This window comes from Physeter macrocephalus, chromosome 11, assembly GCF_002837175.3.
Source record: "Physeter macrocephalus isolate SW-GA chromosome 11, ASM283717v5, whole genome shotgun sequence".
NCBI classification, from domain to species: domain Eukaryota; kingdom Metazoa; phylum Chordata; class Mammalia; order Artiodactyla; family Physeteridae; genus Physeter; species Physeter macrocephalus.
The window spans coordinates 13,634,768-13,662,413 of NC_041224.1; the positions used below are offsets into that span (position 1 = coordinate 13,634,768).

Genomic DNA, 27,646 nt, shown 5'->3' on the forward strand with positions numbered 1-27,646 from the left:
AAATTAATGTTGTCAGACACATTTAATCTCTTATAAACATCAAGCTTTACTTACTTCTATCATCAACTTTTACACAAGAACCCCCTCGTCGACTCACTGCCTGTCAACTTAACTATATATCAACTTGTAATGTTTTTAAAAGTTGAAAACTGGAAAATTTTTAAAAGTGGAAACTTTAAATGTTTTAAGTTCCCTTTGGGGACAATTCCACACCAATCATTCAGAAGCTTCTTATTTGCTATTCTGGATCATTGTTATCTACATTAGTTCAGTTTTCCTTTTGTTGTTTGGAAAGGGAAAGTATAGTTTAACAAAACTCAAGAGAAAGATGATTTTCTTTAAAAAGCCACTTAATTCCTCTAAACAGAAAAAGACATAGGGAATTCCCTGGTAGCCTACTGGTTAGGATTCTGGGCTTTCAGTGCCGTGGCCCAGTTTCAATCCCTGGTCGGGGAACTGAGATCCTGCAAGCCCTGTGGCACGGCCAAATAAATAAATAAAATAAACCAAATAAGAAAGGAAAGGAAAAAGGCACAGAAAAAAAAAAAATCTATTGTAAAGATCAGAACATTGTGATCAACCATGAAGGACAGGGCCAGTTTTTGTGTACTAACTTAGACCACCATGTGCTTACTCTCTTCTGATGGCCTGTGATTATACAATAATCTCTACGTTGCCAAAGACAGCATAAGAAAAACACACACATTTTGGATTTATATGAAAGCATTTAATACACATTGATAAAGAAGGTGGTAGGATTAAAGACTGGCCTCACGATGAATCATATTTTCAATGCAAACAAGTGCCCCCTCCAGCCCACCCATCCCTTCCCATCCCTGAATATTCTAACAAAACACACACACACACACACACACACATACAATGCAACCCCAGTGGAAGCCCCCCAACACCTAGAGTAACTGAGAAGTAATTCAATTATATTTTTAATTATTTAAAATGTAAAAATCAAATTTAAAAACAGAGGGCATCTAGGTTCAGCTCACCCATTAACCTTTATAAGAATGTTATTACATGACTTATACACAATATGCAAGTGAATCTGGACTCTGACAACACCGCTGGTTCAAACAAGAACAAGTTTCTTAGGTAGGAAGGGGCTCCTCAAAGAGCAACCTGGCGTTCAGCGCCCAGGCAGCTGCTCAGTTGTGACCTACTGCAGATCCATAGCTCTCTGTCAGGTTTATGGGACAAACACATCTACTCAAAATGAGCCATCAAAAATATCAGAATTTCAAGTGCTTTTGGTTCTTTCTGAAACTTAAACATTTTCTCTGTTAAAAATTAAAGAAAAAAACCACACACACACCTCCTGGAAAGTGAAATATTCCTAAAGATATAGCTGTAAGGATGTGACCTTAGGGGGAACACAAGCGCCAGACACAGCACCTTCTACGCACAGAGAGTAGACTTTGATGACATCTAAGGCGTGTGAACTTTATTTCTGGCTCTCGGAAACCTAAACCAACCATCTCTCACAAGCACCTCATGTCCCTACTATAACACCATCTTGGGGGAAACCTACATTATTCCTAGCTAGAGTTTAAAGCCCAATATAATAACCCTACCGATTGACCCAGTCTTTAAGTGGCATTCACTTGGGTCAAATGGTATTTGGAAAATCAGGTCGCCAAGGCAGAGGACTCTCCTAAATGGAATTTTCTGGTGGTAACCTGCGTGAGGTTGGACCTGTACTTGTACTTGTTTGTTTGTTTGAACAATTAAGAAAACGGTAAGTCCTTGTATTCACAGTGTGTAAATTCCCTCCACCCACCCAACATTCACTGAGCACCAGGAGGGCAGCACTGTATTTGGCACCTGGAAATTGAACCACCCTAAGATACACAAGCTTGCAGGTGACATGGATAAACAAACCCATTACAATAAGTTCCCTGCCAGAGCAACATTCAAAATACAGCAACAACCTGGAGGAAGGAGCGTCAATTGCTCCCAGGGACACCAGGCAGGCGTCACGGAGAAAACAAGCTCAAGCTGCTTATCTTGTATTTTTCCTTTTCATCATGACATCTTACAACATAAGTGACAATATAGAGATGAGACTCCATGTCTCCACGTACCCATGACCTGGCTTTAACAATTAGTAACTCAGCCACTTCTGGTTCACCGAAACCCCCGTTGCTGCCTTCCATCCCTTTATTTTTCTTTGAAAGCCAGTCCTCGTCATTTTCGTCATTTCCCCCATAAACACTGAGCTGTGTTTGAGGAATGACCTGGAAAGGGTCCTCCATGAGTAACATTCATCGCCCCGTCTATTCTTCTGCTGGTCACTCTAACAGAGTCATACACCCCGATTCCTGACCGTGACTCCAGAGCCTGGGCTGCTTCAGGGCAAAGACCCAAGACATTATGGGTGCCTCTGAGTTGGCTGAAGAACAAGACGGAGCTGACCCAGTGAAACCCCATCCTGCCTTATCTGGAATGCTGACCGCATTCTTTTGGCCCTTGGTCCTCATGAAATTGCTATTTCTTCAGAAGCATATTGAGCACCTAATGTTTGTACAAAATGGTGGCTACAGTCCACATTCCCATGTGCCCTTAGCAACCTCTGGGGGAACCTCAGACAGTACGTACGGGTCTTGCCCTGTGGGCCAAGCTGCCCCAGAGTTGCTTCCTGTCACCGCCTTGATCTCCCTTGGGTGGGAAGCCTGGTGCATCTGAACGTCGGGGCTGTCTGTCTCTCACCTCTTCAGAGTTTCCTCTCAACATCCATGCAGTTAGCTACCTAACCCGAATGCTACCCTGGACTCTGTCTCCAGCACAGTCTGTCTGTTCCTTTAAGGCCATCCACCACCATCCACCTCCATCATCACCCTTCCGTTCAGGCCACCGTTCCTTTCCCTCAAGTGCTGTGATCTGCCAGCATCGTTCTGCCTTTAGCACCCCTGCCCCCGCCTCATTCTCCACGCAGCAGCTGAGTGGTATTACAGAACCCGCTGCTGAAAACCCTCTCGTGGGTCCCAGCACACACAGGACCAAGACCCATGTCCGCATCACAGCCATGGAGGCACTGCGAAGTTCAAGGTCTGCCACCACCTCCTTCTCCAGCCTCACCTGCGACACCGCCTCCTGACCCGCAACCAAACTCTCCTTTCAGGGCCTGCTTTCTCGGGTCTCTGTGCTCTTACCTGGGAAGCGAACAAAAGCCGCACCTACTGAGCCCTCGCGCATACGTGCCATCTCACAAGAGTCCGCGCCACCAAGACATCATCGCCTTCGTTTTGCAGATGGGGAAAGTGAGGATGGGCACCTCGGCTGAGGTCACAGAACTAGTGAGCGGAAGGGCCGAGACTCGGGTGTAACCACGAGTCCCAGGCTGCCCCTCACCCTGCATCATGCAGCGATCCCCGGCCTATAATTCTTAACGTGTATGATAAAGCATATCTGCAAATCCCAAACTCCAGAGGATTCTCCTTGTGGGATGTTTCTGTTTTCCAATTGGGCTTCATGGCTTCTCAAATTTTATGTTTGTTTTGCTTAGAGGTTTCACTTTCTTTAAGCCATATTTAAATAAAGCCACATTTTAAAATGATGAGATTTTAGGCATTTCCATTACAGAGCTCCACGATATTGTAACAGCACAGAGACCATATAGATATGAAATGAAATGCCAAGTGGGTCAGTGACTTGATTTCCAAGAACAAAACAGAGGTAACAGTAGAATCAACAGAAGGAACCCGGCTTTTAATATCAATACAGCAAGACTATATCAAGGGCAACGGTCATCAATTTCTAGACGGCAAAACATTATATTATTTTTAGACTTTGAGTGCTCAAAGACACATTTCAAGACCATTTAGTCCAACCCTCCTCATTTTACATATGAGGAAACTGAAGCCCAGAAGTTAGGCAGGTTACCTGAGCTAAATTCATTCTTTTGTCTCTGGGTGTCCATATAAATACCAGAACCTTATAGTGATCAAGAAGCGACACTGCATTCTCTACAACCCAAGAGAGAGAAACACAACTCTCTATCTACCTTCCAGTTTGGGGCATAAAAACTGTGTGAATTCTGCCATCAGTACCGCGAACAGGGAAGACAATGATACCTTGAATTTCCACTTAAAGGTCAATGTTAAATTTGATGTTAAACCAACACAACCGAGGAAGGGGGCAAAGTTGTAGGCTTAGCAAGTATTCATTCTGACTGTGTCCATCGGGAACACGGGCAATTCAGAGCCAATACTCTTGCTTTTCCAGAACCACAAGAAGCAATGTAGGCTGTGGGTACCTGTTTGAAGTCGGGGCTATTTAAGGCTATTCAGGAATTTGGCATGTTCTTCTCCTCTTGGTAACAGGGTTTCTCCTCCTATCTTTGGACCTGTCTTTTCCTAGAAAAATAAAAATAGTTTAATAAGAAATGGGTCAATATTATTTGCATGGGTCACTAAAACCCATCACCTTGCAGATGACATACCTTTAACATTCCGTCCCGTTCCCACTTGAAGAGGCCACAATTACTGAAACAGAAAAGATGGGATTGACTCAGCCGTGAGGTTACGGGCCCATACACATGAAGATAAGTGTTCCCTGCACTTGGGGGAAGATCTCCCCCATTTAAGCAGAAGCTGATCAAGGTGACATTCATATTCCAGGCTATGCTCTATTGCTACTGAAAATACTCCAGTGATTTGAGAAACGGTCTTCAACTCTGCAGTAAGCTAGATACTTCAGAGAAGGAATTTCAAATGGTAGTACAACAGGGCTACACGTGCTATAGGTGATGAGTGGGAGCTTGGTTTCTAGTGCCGGGCACTGGGAAGACCCCTGGGTTGAGGAAGCCAGCCTACAGCTACGTGCAGCCTACGGCTCGCCCCTTTTTCTCCTGTTCTGGAACTAAAAGGCTGTGATAAGAAAGGATTACTCTTCCTTCTGGTTTGAATAATCCTCCCCCCAGCCTTTTTCAGTAGTAAGAACAGGGAAGACAGTGCTATCTTGATTTTCCACTCAAAGGTCAATGTTAAATTTGGTGTGAAACCAACACAACAGGAAGGAAATCTTTTCATAACCCAAAGATTTTTCACTCTCTTCACTCAAAGGGCCTGGAGACTCTCATTCTCACTTTTTAACATGGTAGGTGAATCCATCCCTGAGGAACCACTGGGATGCTATGGGGAAAGCTCATTGTCTATGAAGTTTACGCTGGAGAAGAGAGAGAGAAACAGAAAAAAAAAGAGTGAAGCCGTGGGACTATGTCTCCCAGCAGCTTTGGATCTGAGAGGGTCCGGGCCGTAGGGGTCACCCCACCGGCCTCATCCTTCCTCCCCATCTGGCTTAGACTCCACTCCCACCCTGAGCATCAGCTGCCCGAGCACTTAGCCCCGAGCCTCTCCACCACGTTCCCCAGCTGAATGTCTACTGAGAGACTTTCGTGGCCTACGACCAGATAAGTGATGATATCACGCACAGCCTACTGTCAGGGGTTGGCAGTTATAACACAAGGGCCCAATCCAGCCTGCCACAGTGTTCGTGAGGTTTTGCTGAACACAGCCAAGCCTCCTTGTTAGAGCATCACCTATGGCTGCCACAAGAGCGGTGAAACAAACCACTGTGCCTGCCTAATATATTTACTAGCTGCCTTTTACAGAAACAGTTTGCCCATTTCTGCTCGAGATCAAGAATTGACAAGAGAGAGACCAGAGATAGCAGATGTTAACACAAATAACAGTGCCACCTGGAGGCTGAAAGGCATCGTGTTCTTCCATTTGAGTTGCACTTACTGCTTATCCTCAATGAACACATTTCTCTGATAATCAAATGTTTTACACAAGTTCTTGCTGTTACAATATTTTGGAGAGAAGTCAAATATCAATATACAAATAGCTACTTAGAACAATTCTAACCTAGATTGTAAAAAGATGCACAAACCAGCTCCTGACAAGGTGATGAACGAGCCCCCACCCTCATCCCAAATCAGCTTTGGAGAAACTGGAAATGAGAGTGGAGTTCGGGGTCCAGGAAATAAACAACAACCAAAACGAAATGAGAGAACAAAAAGGTAGTGAGAATATCCTGGTGAAAAGGTGATAGTGAGATTGCCTCAAATTCCAAAGAATCAACATCATACAAATCATGTCCTTCAAGAATAATGCAATAAAGTTAGAAATTAATAACAAAAAAGATAAAATCAATCCCATATAAATTACTAACTCTTGGGTCAAAAAGGAAATCATCCAAGACATTAAGAAATAATTTTAACTAAGCATCAAACTTTGCAGGTGACTGCTAAACCAGAACTACTTAGAGGGAAATAGGAGCTTTAAACTGATTTATGAGGGGACTTCCCTGGTGGCACAGTGGTTAAGAATCCACCTGCCAATGCAGAGGACACGGGTTCGAGCCCCGGTCTGGGAAGATCCCACATGCCGCAGAGCAACTAAGCCCGTGTGCCACAAGTACTGAGCCTGCACTCTAGAGCCTGCGAGCCACAACTACTGAGCCCGCGTGCCACAACTACTGAAGCCCGTGCACCTAGAGCCCGTGCTCTGCAACAAGAGAAGCCACTGCAGTGAAAAGCCCGCGCACCTCAATGAAGAGCAGCCCCCGCTCTCTGCAACTAGAGAAAGCCTGCACGCAGCAACAAAGACCCAACGCGGCCATAAATAAATAAATAAAATGCTGTTGGAAAAATGGTGCCAATAGACTTGCTCAACTCAGGGTTGCCACAAACCTTCAATTTATTTTAAAAAAAATTGATTTATGAGGCAACAAGAAAGGTTACAAACTAATAAGCTGAGTTTAAGCTTTTAACTGAAGAATGTACACAAAATGGTACAAAGCAAACCCAAAGAAACAAGAAGTTCATAAAGATAAGGGTGGAAATCAGGAAAACAGAAAGAAAATCAATAAATGTTTAGAAAACTAAAAGATGGTTTTCTGAAAAGGTTAACAGAATGAAGAGACTTCTATCAAGGTTGACTTTGAAAAAGAGAAGAAAAAAACAACAGAAAAAAATATAGTAAATACCTATTAATAAAATATAGCAAGTAACAGATTGAAAAAAGTACATTAGGGACAACTAAATGTTAATAAATTTGAAAATCTAATGAAAGATTCCTAGAAAAATATAAAAAGCTGAAATTAGTAGAAAAGAGACCATGAACTTGAAATGGTAATCAAAGCCACGCCTTTCCTCCCAGAACAGGGCCTAAATAATTTTATAGCTGAGATTTACTAAACTTTCAAGAAATAATTGCTAGTTAATATGTTATTTCAGGAAGCCGCCCAATTCGTTTTATAAGGCTCACATAATCTTGGTTCCAAAACGAGATAGGTCTATATAAGAAAAGGAAAAAAAAGGTCTAATTCACTTAGGAATAGATATAAAAATTACATATAAAATATTAGCTAATTGATTATAACAGTGTGCTGAAATAAAAAAAATCATCAAGATAAGTCTTGTTTATCCAAGGAATAGAAAAGGAAAGTTCAACTTCAGAAAAACTTAACAATGTAATGTACCACACTGATAAATCAAAGGAAAATAAGAAAAGATATCTAACCACACTCATAGTGAGTGAGGAAGGGGACAGAGAAATACATAAATTAGGAGAGCGCTGAACGCACCAAGGACAGTGCTCTACAAACTGCATCCCGAGCTGCACAGGTATTACTCAGGCTGTTCTACATGAATCACGCCCCCTGAGCAGTCAAACTCAGCAGCTCTGCCTCTGTATCCGAAATTCCCCCCCAAAGTAAAAGCAAAAAGTCCCTTAAAACACACATACTCACATATTATAAAAATTTAGACAAATAACTCTTTACAGCAGAGAAAAAAAATTCCCTATCCGAGCCCCCCACAAACACACATATTTCACCAACCCACCATACATAGGCTCCACTTATTTATTGAACACAACATTTCTGATAGCCTACTATGCACCAGGCACTATACTTAGTGTTGGGGATACAGCTGTGAAAGGGGCAGGGTCCCTTCCCTCCAGGAGCATTGGGGGATACCCAGGAGCCGTAAGGTGGCACAGAGCAAGGGTGACCCCCCCGGGGTCAAGGACGGTCCACAGTTCCAAGGGAACAGCATCACATGGGAATTGGAAAAAGGTTCAGGAAGCCTGGATGAGACCAAGAACCCCAGCAATTCTCATACCTGCAGTGCTTTGTGGGGAGCCTGTCGAGGGAGACACTTCTGTTTCCACAGGGACACTTGAAAAACCTCTTCACGCTGTCGTGCCAGTGGTAGTTGTGCTGCATGCTGACACAGGTCTCCAGAGGCTTGAAGTGGGTGTAAGCGCACTGCACAGAACCAGCAGAAAGAAGGCACATGTCAGGTCAAGAGCTCCGAAGGAGAAATGAGCCAGCTGCCACAGGGGCAGCCTGTCCTGAGAACTTCTGTTCTTTCGTCGCCACCAGGCAGGTGCCAGTGGAGCTATTATCTTCTGGCTGCAGTGATCATGTGATTTCTTGACTTTCCCCCTACTGATACCACTTTTTCTCACGTTTGCCCCAATTTCAGGTGTAAAATACACGATAACCTTCTGTGACATCAGGACAATGGCTATAGGGCGAGGAAGAAAAGGACTGGAAATCTCTAAGTAGTTTTGATTGGTCTGCCTGTAGTCCCTGACTGTAAGACAACAGATTACAACCATGGGGCCTATTCAGGAAGGATGAGGAGCTGCTCTTTCATTTTCTCTTACAAGGCCACTGAAAAGGATTATAAGCTTATTACTACTCCTATTTCATACACAGCAAGTATTCACTGTAGTCCCTGACTGTAAGACAACAGATTACAACCATGGGGCCTATTCAGGAAGGATGAGGAGCTGCTCTTTCATTTTCTCTTACAAGGCCACTGAAAAGGATTATAAGCTTATTACTACTCCCATTTCATACACAGCAAAACCAAGACAGATATTAAGAAATTTACTTTTTTTTTTTTTTTTTTGCGGTACAACTGCGCCACCAGGGAAGCCCAAGCCAGGGAAGCCCAAGAAATTTACTTTTAATTTTGATCCTTCAAAGGGACTGAAAAGAACAAGAAATGATGGGTGAAGGCTGAAACAGAGCCAGACAGTGCAATGTAATTTCGGGTAATCACACTGAGTCTAGATAAATAACTTTTGGCCTTGGCAGCCTCAAAGAGGGCAGAGCAGAGTGGTATGCCAATTGTGGCAGGCAAAATAATCCCCCCAAGATGTGCACACCCTATTCCCTGGAACTTACGAGCATGTTATGTTACATGGCAAAGGGGAATTCAGGTTACAGATGCAATTACAGTTGCTAATCAGTTGATTTGTGATGAGAGGACCCCACCTCCCATTGCTGGTTTCGATGAAGGAGGAAGGAGCCACGATCCAAGGGATGCAGGTGAGCTCTAGAAGCCGGGAAAGGCAAGGACGTGGATTGTCCCCTAGAGCCTCCAGAAAGGAACGTACCCTACTGACACCTGGATTTTACCCTAGCGAGACCCACTTCTGACCTACAAAACTGTGAGATAATAAATTTGTGTTGTTCTAAGCCACCCAGTTGGTGGTCATTTGTTACAGCAGCAACAGGAAATGAATACACCAGCTCTGTCCTAATACAGCCACACGGTCAGAGGAAAAGCTGTCCTACGACGTAAAAGCTTTACTGATTCTCCACAGTCTGAACTTTCTCAAGGAAGCTCCACCTTTTGGCCCACCCCCTGAATGTAAAGGAGAATCTAAGGTTTTAAAAAGAATAAAGATAGAGAAAATTGCACTGGGTAAGCTAAACCTCCTTCTCCTCTTCCATGTGCTCACGAAGCGGATTAGCCACGCAGGCATATTTCAAAGAAATGGTAATGGAAGGAGGAGAGCTTAGCAATAACTTTTTTTTTTTGGCCATTTTTGATTAATGTTGAGGAGTAGAGGATTTTGAATTTTCTAATAGACTCAGGGTAAAAATTCTGCAAACAGAGACAATAATACAATTCACACTCTGCCCTGAGATTCAGTCTAGTAGGTTAGGCCCTGAGCAGAAGGGAACAACAGTAGTCGATCATGACGTCTGATGCCAAATCAAGTTGTTCAACCAAGGCCCCAGGGACTTAGGGACTATGGACTGAGGGCGTGCTAAAACTTGAGGATGAGAGGTAAGAATACTCGGTCCAGTGGTCAGACGGGAAGAGGCTCTTCCACAGAACCAGGAGCTGTGGCCAAATGCGGAACATCTCAATACAAAGGCTCTACCATCAGAGCTCAGTGGATGGGTCATGGGGAGCCCAGTGCTGGGCTATCGGACGCCATTTGGTTTGCAGCCTAATTAAATGACCCGGGCAGGACTCTGGTCATAAGATGTGGGCCCACACCCCACAGACTCTCCACATTCTGCTGAGTCACAGCAACCCCAGACAGGTCGTGGGGAGAACTGTCTCCCGCACTCACCGTCCTGCAGGTCACGACTCGACATTTCACTTCCCGGGTGTTTCTCATCTTTTCTTCTATTTGTTCTTTTTTCACCAGGGGCTCAAAATAGTGTTCCTGCAGCTCAGCCTCGGCCTGGAATGACAAGACACCCAGAAGACCTTGTACCAAATCTGATATAGACTCAGGCAGCTGCTTAATAATAATCAAATCTAAACTGAATACACAAGCTAACTGTATGAGGACATGGATCAATGAACCACAACCCAAAAGACAGTAAGTAGAAACAAGCCCTTAATGGGCAAAAAGAGGGTATGAAAGCATTTGGTGATGTGTAAGACACTAAATACAAATTTAAACTACTGATGTGATTAACAGCATCATCAGGTCAAGTGCGCCCCAGAAGGGAACTGTTTCCACTGTTCCAATATAGATTCAGCTATGGGAGGGGCTGGATGCTTCCCCAGTGATGACGCCCATTCTGTTCGATACTACTCTCCAGACCAAGCACTTGGCAGGAACAATCCCTGCTTGTCTGGAACACAGGTAGGAGGTGTGAGGGCAGAGATATGCAGGGCAGGATGTGGTCACAGCTCGAGTCAGTGCAGCTGCACCAGGCAAAAGGCGCAAGGTCTTTGGTGGCCACAAGAACCAAGGAACTCAGCTCTACAGTCTTTTGGGGTCTGCTTGAGCACCTAGAGATGTGCAGGGCAGGATGTGGTCACAGCTCGAGTCAGTGCAGCTGCACCAGGCAAAAGGCGCAAGGTCTTTGGTGGCCACAAGAACCAAGGAACTCAGCTCTACAGTCTTTTGGGGTCTGCTTGAGCACCTCTCCTGACTGAGTTTCAAGTCCAGTAGAAAGTTATATCATTGTCTCGTTAGTCCTTTGTTAATCAAAAGAAAGGCAGATCATTTGGCATATTGGCACTAAGTGGGGGACATTTTGAAAATTTGTGGGAGTACTTTTTTCGTTATCCCAGTGACCATAACCTTTGCTACTGGTAGGGACCATGGACGCTACACCTTCTGCAATGCATGGAACAGTCCCTTACACATCAAAGGATTGTTCTCAATGTTCTACAGGGCATCCATGTGGATGAAAAACCCGATTATAACCCTCAAACCTAACAGCTTTGTATACAACACCACAATACTTGTGCATGGTTTTCACATACACTGACTGTTCCAAAAGTCCTGTGGATATGGAGAGACAACTGTGCTTTGATGTCTTCAAAAGTTAAAAAAAATAAACCACATTGTCAAAGAAATAGGCCCACGGTATTCAAGTTACTAAGAAAACACATCTACTGAGTATTCATTGCTAGCTGCCTGATAAATCCACTTATATATACTTACAAATCCAAGCCTCTATTTTATTACTTCTTCAAGGGTAGTTGTGCCCATGTATCTTACATAATGAAATACATATTTTTATTATAAACATTTTCCATTTCTCCTCTTTATATTACAGCTAGGATATTATATTGGTATTTTTGAAATTACTAGCTAGGTAATTTACATTATCCACAAGTTTAATTTCAGGATAATAAGAGAACAATACAAAACACTTGTTATTAAAAAGGGGCATTGTGAGTGTTGGGTTGAGAACTACTGATTTAGAGCGTTTGCAGGGTCCATATAAAAATGTATGAATGGAAAAATCCCTTCCCATACTGCAAGGCAGAAAATAGTAGATAGCAGAGAGCCATTAAAACATAACTTCACAGCCATAACTACAGGTAAACGTTTTAAAGAGTTAATTAATCATTTAAAATTGAAGTATAGTTGACTTAACAATTTTATATTAGTTTTAGGTGTACAACACATTAATTCAACATTTTTATAGAATATACTTCAATCAAAGTTATAAAACATTGACTGAAACATTTTATAATACTGAAGTCAATTTAAATAATGTTGAATGATATTCTTCAATGCAACAAAGGCAAAGCTAAAATCTATTAGCAATATTCCTGTTCTTCAAAACAAACTCAAACAAACTGACATACAACTAACATCTCGGCTGAGGAAACAGGAAGAGATTCTTAGCCCACGACAGAGTGCCCGAGTCTGAGGACATCTCTGTCACCTTTGACCTTCTGGGCTCTTTTTTACCTCTTTTAGGATCCCCGTGTGCCTCGATTTTGCTTTTAGGATTGTCTGAAAATCCTCAGATTCCAGGTAGGCAAGCTGTTCTCTCCTTTTTTTCCTGGCAGGCTCCAATTCATCCTCAGCTAGAGCAGAAAGAAAAAGAGTGAACAGAGGAACCTCAGAGGGCCAGTGGGCCTCGCCGACTCAGCTGCATCTCCCCCTACAAGACCCTTCAAACTGCATTTACCCCCACTTGGTATGCGCAAAGGATGGCTCTTAGAAGAACTGAGTTGAGAAGTACAAACTAGAATTGTGGGAGGGGATGGCAGACTTGACCACTAAATTAGAATCTTTTTCACCTTAAAATAAGAGCCAATTATGAAAATAGGTAACAACAAGAACAAAATTCCTATTTACAAACTCATGTTAAAAGGACACTGCCAGCTTCAGAGTTTTAAAAATAAAAATAGGGCAATTTAAAACAAAGGAATTCTACTTCTTTCAAAACAAATCTTTATACTAATATGTATGTGCAAAGATCCAATGAGTAATCTCAAGTTTTCAAATTGTGCATAATTTCATTTTAATTTAATGTGACTATAAAAAACAATCAGTTCCAACTGCAGAAATTCTACTTAGGTACTCTCCATATAGGTAAATGGAAATAAAATAATGACTTTTGATGTCAGGGAGGCTGGTTATGTTTTGGAACATTTCCTTTATAAATAGTGTCTCTTTCCTACTGCTAAGTTTCCTATTCGCAGTACCTTGAGGAGAAAATGTGTTATTCTTTTCTACACGTTCCTTCACTTCCAGGACATCCTGGGGTTCCTTTAGCTTCTTAATGCTGTTTGGGTCTGTTTTTGTAAGAATCTGGCCTTTTGCCCTTAATTTGGTTATAGCAGCCAACTAAAAAAAAAGAAAAGAGAGGGAGATAAAAATCTAAAAGATGAGATAGGCGTCTGTAGCTCTGTACCCCTTTCCAGTGATTAACCAGTGAATTCTGGCTGTTCTCAAACATACATTAGCAAAATATATCTACATTTTACTTAGCATTATTAACACAATTATTAAAATTTCAAAGAATGGAAGACAGGTCTCTTAAGTTAGTAAACCAAATCTCAGCTTATTTAAATATCAATAGTTAAACTTCAGCTAGTCCTTCAGCTAGTGTGTAGGCTTTTAGACCGACAGAGGAACCACACAAACATTTTGGAAGTTTGTTTCAGCATAGACAGATTAGGATAGAATTCCAGCCCTGCCACTTACTAGTTTATAACCTGACTTAATTGTTCAGCTTCAGTTTCTACATTTATAAAATGGAGATGACAGCACTAACCTACCTTTTAGGGTTGTGGTTTTAAGGATAAAATGAGACAATGCATGCCAAACATGTACCTGTACATAGTAAACAGCATGTATGCACATATCACAGATACATAGTAACATATGTGCATAATTGCTATTATTATTACTGTAGGTACGGCTTTGGCTTGCAGCTAGCCTTTGCCCTTCATGTGGTTCTAGCTGCTAACTAGAATAAAGAGAAGACAGGCTCAAGTCAGGGGCTCAGGGTGACTCAGGAAGAGGAGAGACAGAGCTTGCTGAGGAGGTGGGGTTCTGACCACCCCCAATTCCCACTTCAATCAGAGCAGCTTAGCTTTTATCTGTCTACAGACTGGGCTTCTGGGTAAGATTTCTTTTAAAGAAGGATTCTTTAAACCACTATTTGACAATTCAATTGCCTCAACAATTCCAAGAATGTTTCCCCCTAATACTAGGGTCTCCAGCTGTAAAACAGTATCTTCTTCTAGGTTATCTCCTGCAGCCTGACAAGAAATAGTGTGGAGACAGTAGCTAGTTCCCTTGGATTAAATTAATGGCATTATGTTGATACCCATTATCATTTAAAATTCCTTTGACTCTAATTATCATGATCAATAAATAGGTATGAGGTGACTGTCTTTCCTGGTCACAGGTATATAAAGTTTGAAATATCAGCTGTGTCTCACAGAATACAAATTCAAGTGGTGAAGAAAAGAGATGCCAGTTACCTTTTTGGCTTCTGCTAACGCACTCAGTTTTGGCCTTGGTGGTGGTGACTCATCAAAAAAGAGGATATCATCTCCTTCTGAGATGTCTCTTCCAAGCTTTGGCATCTGTATGGCTGGGGCTCCTTTCAGCTTGGGGAACTCAGCCCCCGTTGGTGGAGACCAAGAAGGGGGCTGCCGAGAAGAGGATGGCACAGCTGGGCTCTCAACTTCACTCGCACTTTGGAGAAATCTTTAAAGAAATAGGCAGTCACAAACTATGCACACGAGCACAAAACATGCAGACTGGGAGACCGCAGGCAGGCCACCAGCTGATAGGCAGTCGTCAGTAAAATAATTTTCCCTTCTTGGTTATTAATTCAGATTAGTGCACCGTAAAAACAATACTAGCCTCACTAATTCTTAAGCTAACTGATTTTTCATTGAATTAAGTGCTAATTGTTTCACCAGTTTAGAACTGATTACTATTTTTATCAACTGGCTTTCCAGTGGCTGCAGACTATGGAGCACCTTCAGCCCTGAAGGCGAGCTGTGGACTGTATTCCTAGCCCTCTGGTTAGCTGAGATCCTTCAGGAACTCACCGAATCTCTCTGTATTTTGTTTCCTCTACTGGGAAGAGATAACACATTTGTTACATTTGGAAGTCCTAACAGAAAGGTGCTATAATTCACAGTGATTGTTTTATATATGGCTTTAAGGACTATTTAAAAACAACAAAGGTCAGAAATCATCTAGGCCAAGCCTCTCATTGTAAGGATAAAGAAACTGAGGCCCAAGACCCCACTGCTCATAAGTGACAGGCTCAGCACTAGTACCAGATAATCCTGGGCCAGTCTTCTCTTCCCTACCACATCGCCACTCCTGTAACCTCTAGGCTGAGTTTGCAAATTGCCTAGCAGATCCTTCTCAAAGGTATGTTTTGTTTGGCCAGCAAAATCCTGAAAAACTTCAAACTAATGCCTTTAAACTGATGGGTGCTTTCTACTCCCTACAAGGTTCACAACTCCATATACATTTCTATGTCCATATGTATACATTTACGTCACCTGTAGGCCCTGATGAATACCTCTATAGATATCCCACCACCTCAAACTAACCTGCCTGAGGCCAAATCCATTCTCTTATTTTTCCAAAGCATTTCCTCTTGACTCGTAATAGGTGTCCTTTTCCACGGAACTAGGTACCCTATAGGAGCCTAGATCTGGTTCAACGCTGGAGTAGAACAGGTAGGTGTGAGTTCAAACTTGGCTCCATCACTTACTAACTCTCTGGTCTTCAGTTACATTAGTCATAAAACAAGGATAATAACACCTCGCAGATTATGGTAAGGACCGATGAGACGTGTGTACAGTGTAAAGCATGGTGGCTCAGTGCATGCTGGGTGACTGTAAACAGTAGCTCTTACTACCATCGTTCAAGAGTTCAAGAGTTTTTTATTTGTTTACCTTCCACACCCATTTCCACTTGATTTTGCCTCCGAAATGACTCTCCATTCTCAGTGCCTCATTTTTATTACTGACCTGAACAAATGCAGAATCCACGCATTGGCCCAGCCTATAATTAAAAACCTAACTGAGGCAAAACTCAGAAATGGGCACCAAACAGCTCAACGCCTACTTTCCCTTTTCACAAAACTGTCTTTACATGTTACTCCTTTCTCGTTTCCACAGTGATATTAATTACTGCAGCCTGTACCACCAGGTCTCAGGATTTACTAGCGTAAGTCAGAAATACATAACTTTAAATGCTTTATAATTTTAAAGGTTATGTTAAAATTAATTTTTTAAAAACTTCCGAAGTTAAAAACGTAGCCAACCACCCCAAATCCAAAGTCACACTTCTGAAATCTATCAAGACATCCTCAGAATTCCTGAGATGAGCTATCTAAACAGGGAACATTAAATCTGTGACTCCTACCGTTTCTGTATTTCTTCTGATTTCTTTTTCCGCACCTCTAACATACGCTGCTTCTGTTGCTTCAAGAGGGCTGATGCCGAGATAGACTGGAAAGCAGGTTTTGGGCTCCCCATGATCCCTAAAACACAAGGCACAGGCTGAGGGGGTTCTGAGAGGCTGTGGGGACCCACGCATAGACACTAGAGCAGGTACAGGCTGACTCTACCTGATGACTTGACTTTGGCTAAATGATGTTTCAAGTTTCTGGCTCCAGATGTAGGCAAGTCCATCAGTTCCCTGAATTCCTCAGAGCAAGACAAGCTCTTCTGGGGTATTCCTGGAATATACAAATATCAGTGTTAGAGGATTCAAAATTCAGAGTATTTTATGTCATGTGACTTATCCCTTTCTAAACTCTGCTTTCATAACTTTAGTTATTTGTAAATGAAGTAGATGGAATACCAAGAGAAAAGAGAATCTTTCACCTCTAACCTCAGACCAGTAGGGCTGCAAGGGTAAGACAAATATATCTTATTTTTGAAAAATGATTAGAATACTAATACCTGCGGGGTCATTTCATACACTATTCCTGGAATATGCACTATGCATAAGGATCCATGCTAGACCTTGACCACTGTCATGAACAGAGCCCTAAGGACAAGGTGGAGGTGGCATTCTCCGACCTAGACCTGTTTTTTTTTTTTTTTTTTTTTTGCGGTATGTGGGCCTCTCACTGTTGTGGTCTCTCCCGTTGTGGAGCACAGGCTCCGGACGCGCAGGCTCAGCGGCCATGGCTCACGGGCCTAGCCGCTCCGCGGCATATGGGATCTTCCCGGACCGGGGCACGAACCCGTGTCCCCTGCATCGGCAGGCGGATTCTCAACCACTGCGCCACCAGGGAAGCCCTAGACCTGTTTTAATGAAAGATAACTGACGAGTTTGACTAGGAACCTGATACTACTGATTCTAGTGCTGGACACTAAGAGACCCAGATACATCAAGACATTTTATTTTATTTTTTTGGCGGCGTTGGGTCTTCGTTGCACACTGGCTTTCTCTAGTTGCAGTGAGCGGGGGCTACTCTTCGTTGCGGTGTGCGGGCTTCTCATGGCTGTGGCTTCTCTTGTTGTGGAGCACGGGCTCTAGGTGTGCGGGCTTCAGTAGTTGTGGTGCACGGGCTCTAGAGCGCAGGCTCAGTAGTTGTGGCGCACGGGCTTGGTTGCTCTGCGGCATGTGGGATCTTCCTGGACCAGGGAACGAACCTGTGTCCCCTGCATTGGCAGGCAGATTCTTAACCACCGCACCACCAGGAAAGTCCCCATCAAGACATTTTAAAAAGCTAAGACACAGCTAAGATTAATATGCTGCTTTTTCTTAAGATGCTGCCAACCAAGCTTGGTTCGTTCAGCTGAGGCCACATCACTACCAAGTATAACTTAGTGTTAGGATCTAACCAGTTTCAGTCCTGAAGACTACATGTTTAAATTGGAGAAAGAAAAATAGTATCTAGAAACAAAGTTACCGAGTTTTTGTTGAGTTTCCTGAAGGATCAAGTCTGCGCCCTTAACCACCAGATTAGTCAGAGTGGTTTGAATCTTCTTTTTAGGTGCGACAGCAGCTGCACTGAAATGACAAGAGTCACCCCCTCAAAAAAGGAAAATCACTGAACTTCAACGCTCTGTGAGGTAAAGAAGGCGCAGAAGTAGTCATTTATTACAAACTGTCAACGTTTCTCAAATCACCATGAAAGTAGACTTTCTTAATACCGTGGCCCTACAGCATAACTGATGTGTACATTATGTCACAGACATAAAACAACAGGCGACCTACAAATTTGATTGAAGACCATTCCGGAAGAGCAAGTTGGCAAAAGAAATAAAAAATATGCCAACACTTTGATCAAGTAGACTAGGACTTATCAAGTAGTCTAGGATTTACCTAAGACCTATGCAAAAATTTAGGATATTTACGGAAGCTTTGTTTGTACTGTTAAAAGTTAGAAATGCTATAAATGTTTATCCATGGAGAATTATTTAAATTATCACAGAGCCATGTAAAAGAACACCATGTAGCCACTAAAAATAATGCCATAAGTGAATGTTCCACAAAGAAAAATTCATTATTTTATGTGGGAAAAAAGAATGTTGGCAAAGTATAGGTATACTATGATTCATTTTATACTATTAAAACTTTATACATTTGAGAAAAAAGGACCCCTAGAACCATATATACCAAAACTAACAGTTATCTAGGTGGTGGGATTATAGATGGTTTTTACTGTCTCCTTTTGGCTAAACTGTACATACATTTTAAGAAAATAACATATGTGTATTGCTTTTTGCAATTTGGTAAAATACAAAAATTATTTTAAATCTTAAAAATGTGCTTGATATCATAAAATATACAGGAAGTGAGAGTCCTCTAGCCCAATTTCTGTTGGATCGAGGATAAAATCTGTTTTGTTCTTGGACCAAGTGTAGCTCCCTTGAGCCAGGTCCCCACCTGCCGCATCCTCAGACATACTTTCTAGAGAACCGGGATGAGGCCATCGATCATCTACTCAGGGACTCCAGGGAGAGAATGAGATCCCCAGAGGAGAGGCCAGGCATGCCAGCCTCAGCAGCACCCCCTCCCCCGTGAGGCTTCTCTGCATATTCATTCACTAAATTAAATGGGGTTCCACGAGGTCAGCAACCTCACACTAACAGTCGTGAGGGAAATGATTTCAAATATGTCAACACTATGATTAACACTTTTAACGGCCGATCAGCCCTGACAAAGCTGCACTATTCACATTAGAAGCCAAAGAGGAAGTGTGGGTTCCCTGTTAAAGACCATCATGACCTGACTTAGTTTCCCCGCCTTCTGAGTGTTTTCCTCTCTTCCTAGGAGTGAAAGAGGCCCTCAGCCATCTTGTTCCAGGCAGCACGTTATGAAAGACAAAACCTGTACAAGTCTTCCAGGACCGGGACAGAAACGTACAACCACTGGGTTTACTCTTAAAAGAAGACAAGCAAGACCCTTGACCCCAAAGAAGCCCCGAGAATGTCTCACATTGAGGCTGCATATGACGCCGAAGAAACTCCTCCGTAGTAAAAACCATCCTGACACAGCCTTTCTTTCAGGCTGATGCCTTTGCGGGCAAACTTCTTTGGAATCCGGCCGCCGGAGAAGGTGGACTGCAGGTCTGCTCGCCTGGCGCTGAGCCTCTTGTACTGGGCCTGGATGTGATACTGACAGTACTCACAGTCATTCTGTAAAAAGGAAGAGCGGCTGCATCAGCATTAGGGAGACAGGCCGGGGGACAACGTTAAGAGACACAGCTCCTTTCTCCCAGTCTCACAGAGAGCTATTCTGCGGGCAGAAGCCTCCCTGCTGACCTCCGAGACCATTCTCAACGCACAGCTAAGCAGCAGCTTAGAAGTTCTTTTCCGAGGTAAGGATGTGGGGGAGGGGATAAATTGGGAGATTGGGATTGACATATACACACTACTACATATAAAATAGATAACTATAAGGACCTACTGTACAGCACAGGGAACTCTACTCAATACTCTGTAATGGCCTATATGGGAAAAAAATCTAAAAAAGAGTGGGTATATGTATTGATATATGTATAACTGATTCACTTTGCTGTACACCTGAAACCAACACAACACTGTAAGTCAACTCTACACCAATAAAAATTAAAAACAAAAAGTGGGGTTGGTGGGAGAAGTTTCTCCCCTAAACTCCTCTGAACACACTACTTGGGTGAAAGAAAAAGTGGCATCATTCACTGCCTTTGCCCTCTTCCTACAATGAAAGTAAAATCAGCTTCTAGGATGAACCCTGAAAAGGTTATGCTAGGGACTTCCCTGGTGGCACAGTGGTTAAGAATCCACCTGCCAGTGCAGGGGACATGGGTTCAAGCCCTGGTCCGGGAAGATCCCACATGCCACGGAGCAACTAAGCCTGTGCGCCACAACTACTGAGCCTGTGCTCTAGAGCCCGAGAGCCACAAATACTGAGCCCGCGTGCTGCCAACTACTGAAACCACTCGCCTAGAGCCCGTGCTCCGCAACAAGAGAAGCCACCGCAATGAGAAGCCCGCGCACCACAACGAAGAGTAGCCCCCGCTCGCTGCAACTAGAGAAAACCCGCGTGCAGCAACAAAGACTCAACGCAGATAAAAAATAAAATAAAAAAATAAATTTATTTTAAAAAAGAAAAGGTTATGCTAAGCGAAAGAAGTCAGACACAAAGGTCCCATGTTGTATGATTCCTTTTATGGCATATATCCAGAGACAGAAAGCAGATTACAGGTCACCAGGGAAGTGATTACTTAATAGGTAGGGGGCGTTTTTATGGGGTGATGAAAAGGTTTGGAAGTTAGAAGAAGCTGGTGGTTGCACAACAAAGCGAATACACTAAATATTACAGACGTGTACATTTTTAAATCGTCAATTATACATAATGTGAATTTTACCTCAATAAAAGTTAAAAAATAAAACAGAATCAGTTTCTAGTGAGGTTTTCTGTTTCTCTGGTTGACTCTTGGACGAATGCTACCCTTTCAGTGAAAGGAACAAAGAGAAACTGAAGTATTATCCTACTGGGTGAACCTCAGAGATGGTGGCAGGGGCGTTTTAAGTGATTTGTCAAGTACTCCCCCTGAGACCTCTTTTTCCAACTACCTCCCTCCTTCCTATGTCCTGCTCACTAGTTCATCTGTTAGACAAGAATGAGGGAAATAAAAAGAGATGAAACCAAAATCTGCCATTTAATCCTTTCAAAGAGCTCTAAGAAGTACCACTTAGATGGATAGTATCCATCTAAGAGCTGTAATCAAAGATAGCTGTAATCAAAGACAGACAATAACAAGTGTTGGCCGGGATGTGGAGGAACTAGAACACTTACATGCTGCTGGGGAGAATGTAAAAGTCACTTTGGAAACCAGTTTGGTGGTTCCTCAAAAGCTTAAACATAGAGTTACCATAAGACCCAGCAATTCCATCCTAGGCATATATATACCCGAGGAAACTGAAAATGGACATCCACACAAAAACCTGTACATGAATGTTTACAGCAGCATTATCCATAACAGTCAAATGCGAAACAACCCAAACGTCCATCAACCAATGAATGGACAAAAAGAGTGGTCATCAATGAAATATTATTCAACCATAAAAAGGAATGAAGTGCTAATAAATGGCTTTGTAGCATGGATATAGCACAGATGAATATTAAAAGCATTATGCTAAGTGAAAGAAGCCAGACAAAAAAGGCACGTATTATACAATTCCATAGTATGAAATGTCCAGAACAGGCAAATCTATAGAGACAGAAAGTAGATTACTGGTTGCCAGGACTTGGGGAGGGAGAAGAGTAGGGAACGACTGCTGATGGATGTGGGTTTTTTGGAAAGGTACTGAAAATGTTCTGAAATTACATAGTGGTGATGGTCGCACAACTCTCTGAATATATTAAAAGTTACGAAATTGTGCACTTCAGAATTGTGAATTGTCTGGTATGTGAATTCTATCTCAATCAAGCTTTTATTTACTTTTTTAAAAAGAAACCTCTAAGAAAAGGTATAATAGAGTTAAGTATTGACTAAAATAAGGTTTCAGTGTATTTCATCATTAGCGTTTAATCTCCAGCACTAGAAAGAATTGAGGGCAAATTAAAATTCTATCTTTCTTATACCTCCCAGTCAGCTAGCAAAAAAAGATAACTTTCCTAACAGGTTAAATCTTTCCCCCACCCTCAGCTTTGTAAACTGGCCATTATTAACCACACATTCAATTTTCTCACTTTGATGCTTCCTGTTATGTAGGAAACTCAGTTCCAAACAGGTCATTACAGGTAAAGTACCTATAATTTATTCCTATTAGTTTCTGTCTTTAGCAAAAACCACCCCAGCAAAGCTGAAACCTACCAAATTCACAGTCTGTGTACACGGTTCTCCATTCTTCTTCTTTGCTTTACAGGTTCCCAGGTCAAGAGCTTCCCCCATAATTAAGATCTTTTGAGGATGATCAATAGATAAGCACACCTGTAGAAAAAAGGGGGAGTTAAAAGCAGACAAAGGTATGGCCTTTCAACAGCAAGAACGTGAGTTAAGACGGCTTTTTATCCTTTTCATCAGTGCACTGGAATTTGAAGCCAGTGCTCCATAAGACAGCTGTAGAAATGGGAGGTGTAGAAGACACATTGAGTTCTCCACCCACTGTCTATTTTCTCCTGTGTCTTTGCTATCAGAATCCAAATGCTCAGCCTTAGATGATGGTACCAGTTCCCAGTTTTCCCAGCATTCTTTGTAGCTAGTGATGGTCATGTGACTCCACTCAGCAGGAGTCAGCAGGGAAGGGAGCTGGGAAAGCTTCTGCTTTCCTTTAAAAGCAGAGCAAGGAGCCTGGTTCACTTCCTGCCTTGAATGGAAATACGATGGCTAGAGCTTCACAGCCATCTTGTGACTAAGAGGAAAAGGCTGAGAGACTCATGGACACCAGCCCTGGCATCACCACACTGCCTATGTCTGGATTTTTTATTATGTAAGAAAAACAAACCCCAGGGTTTACTATTAAAAAGAAACTGTAGTGAAGTTTTTCTGTTATTTGTAGCCAAACACCTTCTTAACCAGTAAATGAAGACTTGCTGCCCTTCTCTGTGAAAGCAAGGAATGAAATAACTTAGTCTCTCACTCCTTGTGATATAATAATCTGTCTACAACAGAAGCAGTAGCTTCTTGCTGGCTTGAGTGGAGAAACTGTTGCTATTCATACTGTATCTAAGTTTGCAATTTACTAGAGAATCAGTAGGTAGTACCCAAACTCTAATGATGCTTGAGAAGATGAAAATTCACTTTAAAAATGAAAATTCACAAGCTGCAGCTATGATTGTACTAACAAATGGAACACAGTTCCCTCAACTATAAACCCTTGGCTTCTCGATGCCATCATGGAAATTCATGGGAGATCTAAGGGAACCTGAACCCAAGAGTTGAAAGAATTACAGGAACCTTGGAACGAACTTGAAAAGATATAAGGAAACAAGTTGTTATGAAATACTCTAGAGTAGTCTGAAATTCAGAATATTGGTGGGTGAGGGGTAGATGAATAAACAAAAAACCAGTTTAATGGAGACAAAAGAATATAAAAGCTTGACTTATTACCTGGAGGTAGACCAATATATACATGTTTTTGATAAAACTCAGCTAAGTTATAAAGACCAAAAAAAAAAAAAAAAAAAAAAAATCATGGAAACAGAGTCTTACCTCCTCTGAACCATCCTTGGGCTTCATGGGGTTCGCGTTGAGCAGCCCTACAACGGTCCCCTGCTCAGTCTTCCAGAGTTCTTTGTGAACCTCTCCAAACAGGAATAGTGACACGTACCGCGTTAGGTCACGAAGATCATTCAGTCGCCAGATGCTAAATGTTTTCCCCTGGAGCAAACATTTATTCTTATTTTTAATAAATTTTGAACAATGGGTTACAATGTCTCCCTTTACTGTTCGAGTGTTCTGCTGTGGAAAAATATCTAAGTATAACCCACCCTGAATATGTAATCATCAGAATGTCTGTTAATTATAAATTAATCCTTCCTCTAGGTTTTGGTATGGCTCTTCTCATTTTAGAAATGAAGGTGAAGAAAGGCAAGCCAATAGCAAACTTGTTACTAGCAGATACAAACTATGATATATAAAATATTTAAACAAGGACTACTACTGTATAGTACAGGGAACTATATTCAAGATCCTGTAATAAACCATAATGGAAAATATGAAAAAGAATATATACATGTATAACTGGATCACTTTGCTGTATACCAAAAACTAACACAACATTGTAAATCAACTATACTTCAATAAAAAAAAGAACTTACTGATATAAATTTAGTAAATATTATTTATAACTGATTATGTTATTAATATTAAAAAGGAGGTTTCAGCTTAATGTTTCTAAATCTTTCCTTAGCTTAGAAGAAAAAAGCATCATTTAAAGAAAACTAGTTGTATTTAACTGTAAAATTTTGGAAACACTATGACATATCAAGAAGTGCAACTCAAAATGCTGCCCACTTATAATATGAACATCTTCCATGTTTACAGATTTTTTTTTTTAAACAAAATAATTCACACAACATTGAATCAAGCTATTTCAGAGGCAGCCCAGGGTGGGTGTGGTTACAGGTTATGGTGAGCTATCGCCTAGACTCAAGTATTCTAATTATTCTCCCAAGGATTTGTACAGAGGAGTTCAGATAAATTTCACACCCATTATTTCCATGTCATTATAGCCAGTAGTGATGCAATTAGGAACTTAACCAAATGAGAACCAGACTTGTTCACATTTAGCGAGATAGAACAGGGCTAGAGCAGGATTCAGAATCTGAAACTCAAGCCCTCGTGTCAGAGCTCATAAAAACATCTAAGGTTGGCCAAGATCTAAATTGGAGAATGAATTAGTTTTGCGCAAGATTATTTGCAGTATTTTAGAGAGAGCCTTTGAATCAAAACCCAGTTCCTTCATTTTACAGGTAAGGAAATGGAGGTCCTCAAAGAAAGATTCAGGCCTAAGGCCACAACTCCTGCTAAATGGAGAACGAGGCTTAGCATCCAGATTTTCTGACTCGTCAGGCCATAAAATAATTTTCCTGTTATGCCTCAGTCAACTGTTATTTTAAAACTTGCTAGATCTTTTGTAATACCCATCAAATTAAATATACCATACTGTACTGGCACAAGTCAGCAATTTCAGGACTTTTGCAATCGACATCTTACACCTAGTAAAGCTTTCCAAAGGATCTGTGAACTCAGCCTCTTTGAGGACCTGCTTCCCTTGCACAAAAGGGATTGCAGTGTTATAGGGGCATCTACATGCCTCAACAAACAATGACAAGTGAAATAAGAAAGAATGACTTGGACAGTAAAAAGCCCAAGAAGCCTGTACAACCAGATGTTCTTTAAGTAGGGCCCTCCTTACACATCTCCCCCTCGGGTACCAACCCAACGATGGTGTGGCAACTTGGGAACTTACTAGCAATGACTTCAAAATGAAATACTGATGGGCTCTGGGTAACAAATCAAGAACATCTGAGTCCCCACTGTCAATCTGTGATGAAACAGCTGAGAAATCAATAAAATGGCTTACGCTGTTAGAACTCTGTGGAGTGATCTTCTTCAATATAACCCCAAATGTCACCCAGTCTATTTCTTCCAGCTTCTCACTTGCCATCTTTTCCTTGAGCTGAGATAGTCTGATCAGTCTTCGGCCAGTCATTTTCTTGTTCATTTCTGTGGAGGATACTCGAGGCTTCCTGGGTCAAGAAACCAGGGATTGGTAGATTATTATTCTAAGAAGAGATTATCTGGCACTGTAGCAAATTGGTTAGCAGAGATGTAACTGGCAGAAATCTCTAAAGCACCTGTTTTCAGGGAGGTGTAGTTATGTGTTAATGGACAAGGCACATATTTTTACAGCAGATAAAAATGAGATAATTTTGGGACTTCCCTGGTGGTCCAGTGGTTAAGACTCTGTGCTTCCACTGCAGGGGGTACGGGTTTGATCTCTGGTCAGGGAGCTAAGATGCCACATGGCGCACAGTGCAGCAAAAAAAAAAAAAAAGAGAGAGAGATAATTTTAAAAGCTAGGTTTGCTTTTCCTTGGATCTAGAACTGGGACCTCTGTAGAAAATAAAGATCACAAATTCTTTAAGTTCTTATGAATTCTAATATAGTTATAATATACTTTTAAAACTAATCTCTTGACTTTCATACAAAATCATGAATTGCTTAAGTAAATAAGATATTTCAATTCCATCAATTCTGTAAGAATTTCAGGAGTTCTACTATTTCTAATTAGTTTTCTTTAAGCCAACCTTTTCACATAATAAATAAAAGCTTTGAACCTAGCTTCAATGAATATATTCTTTTTCCTAACGAGTGGCTAAAAACTCATGAATTTGCAAACTGTTTTTCTCTAGCAGAATATTACCATGTTCCATGTTTGATCATATTACATATTCAAGGACAAGAGAAAACAGGAAAAAACATGCTTTCTGACTCTTTCAGAAGTCTTCTGGAATAGAAAGTCCAAGAGCTACCTCTGAACAATGAAGAATATTCAGGAGAGAAACACTGACGTAGGTGAAGAAACCCTTTCTTTGTCTGATTTCTGTAAGTTAATAGGTTACTACCAGGCAGTGATCCTTTGGAGTATTTTTAGGTTCTGTGGTTCAGGTAGAACAATTATAGGGACTCAACCAATTCCGCGATCCCCTAACTTTGCAGGCCCCTCAGAAGCTTCGGCTGAGTGTTTCGACTGCATCTACCTCCACTCAGGTCAAATGTTCAGCACGCTCACATCAGCAACACCTTCCATTATCTGTAGGGAGTTTCAACTGGGAAAGGCAGTATCACCTCAGGTGGGCCACGCTTACCTTGAAAAAGAACGCTGAGCCCCCTCGATGAGCTTTTACTGTATTCCATCCCTGCGACTCTGTCTCAAGTGCAATTAAGATTCTGACTTTTCCCCCAATCTTGGAGAGCACGGAGTCTTTACAATAAACTTCTACTGCACGTTAGCAGTCACTTGTTCTCCCCCTGCTTGATAATAAACTATTTAAGAGCTTAGCAGTTTTGTTTTAGATCGACAAGGCTCAGGTCTTCTAGAGGGGTTGCACTTGGCTACTCATATAGACAGTACTAAAGGCAATCGGGTTTCAGAGTAAGGGTTACTGCTCTGCCCTGGGCTTCAAGAGCAGTAATAATGGAGATGCAAGGCAGTAGTGATGCAGACCACAGAAAATTTAAAAGTCCAGGCTTTTCCCTGAACTGATCCTGGGATTTATTCCTATTTTAAGTGAATATCTTAATTTCTCCATGGAACAGATACAAAGAATATAAATTGGCCTTAAAAGTTATTAGGAAGAAAAAGAGCACAGCTATTTCTCTTAACATCAACTATAAGAAGATACTACTATCCTGGTTAAACTGTATATACCTTTAGGTGTTTAAAAATAGTCTCTATTGGGGCTTCCCTGGTGGCACAGTGGTTGAGAATCTGCCTGCTAATGCAGGGGACACGGGTTCGAGCCCTGGTCTGGGAGGATCCCACATGCCGCGGAGCAAGTGGGCCCGTGAGCCGCAACTACTGAGCCTGCGCGTCTGGAGCCTGTGCTCCGCAACAAGAGAGGCCGCGATAGTGAGAGGCCCGTGAACCGCGATGAAGAGCGGCCCCCGCTCG

At 41.9% G+C, this 27,646-nt stretch overlaps 1 protein-coding gene across 5 annotated transcripts in view; it reads right to left on the minus strand.

Annotated features, from left to right (window-relative positions):
* Nucleotides 1-899: 899 nt before the first annotated feature.
* The window catches only part of MCM10 (minichromosome maintenance 10 replication initiation factor), a 38,883-nt gene continuing 12,136 nt past the window's right edge, over nt 900-27,646 (minus strand). For all 5 annotated transcript variants that reach the window (XM_024116408.3, XM_024116410.3, XM_024116409.3 and 2 more), the window contains exons 7-20: nt 25,553-25,718; nt 23,677-23,844; nt 22,339-22,455; nt 19,473-19,672; nt 17,941-18,041; nt 16,645-16,755; nt 16,440-16,557; nt 14,525-14,753; nt 13,238-13,379; nt 12,495-12,613; nt 10,401-10,514; nt 8,141-8,286; nt 4,454-4,496; nt 900-4,367 (exon numbers count right to left, since the gene is read on the minus strand). In XM_024116408.3, the coding sequence (XP_023972176.1) occupies nt 4,284-4,367; nt 4,454-4,496; nt 8,141-8,286; nt 10,401-10,514; nt 12,495-12,613; nt 13,238-13,379; nt 14,525-14,753; nt 16,440-16,557; nt 16,645-16,755; nt 17,941-18,041; nt 19,473-19,672; nt 22,339-22,455; nt 23,677-23,844; nt 25,553-25,718 (1,858 nt within the window). In that variant the 3' untranslated portion in view covers nt 900-4,283. The remainder of the gene's footprint in view (nt 4,368-4,453; nt 4,497-8,140; nt 8,287-10,400; nt 10,515-12,494; nt 12,614-13,237; nt 13,380-14,524; nt 14,754-16,439; nt 16,558-16,644; nt 16,756-17,940; nt 18,042-19,472; nt 19,673-22,338; nt 22,456-23,676; nt 23,845-25,552; nt 25,719-27,646) is intronic.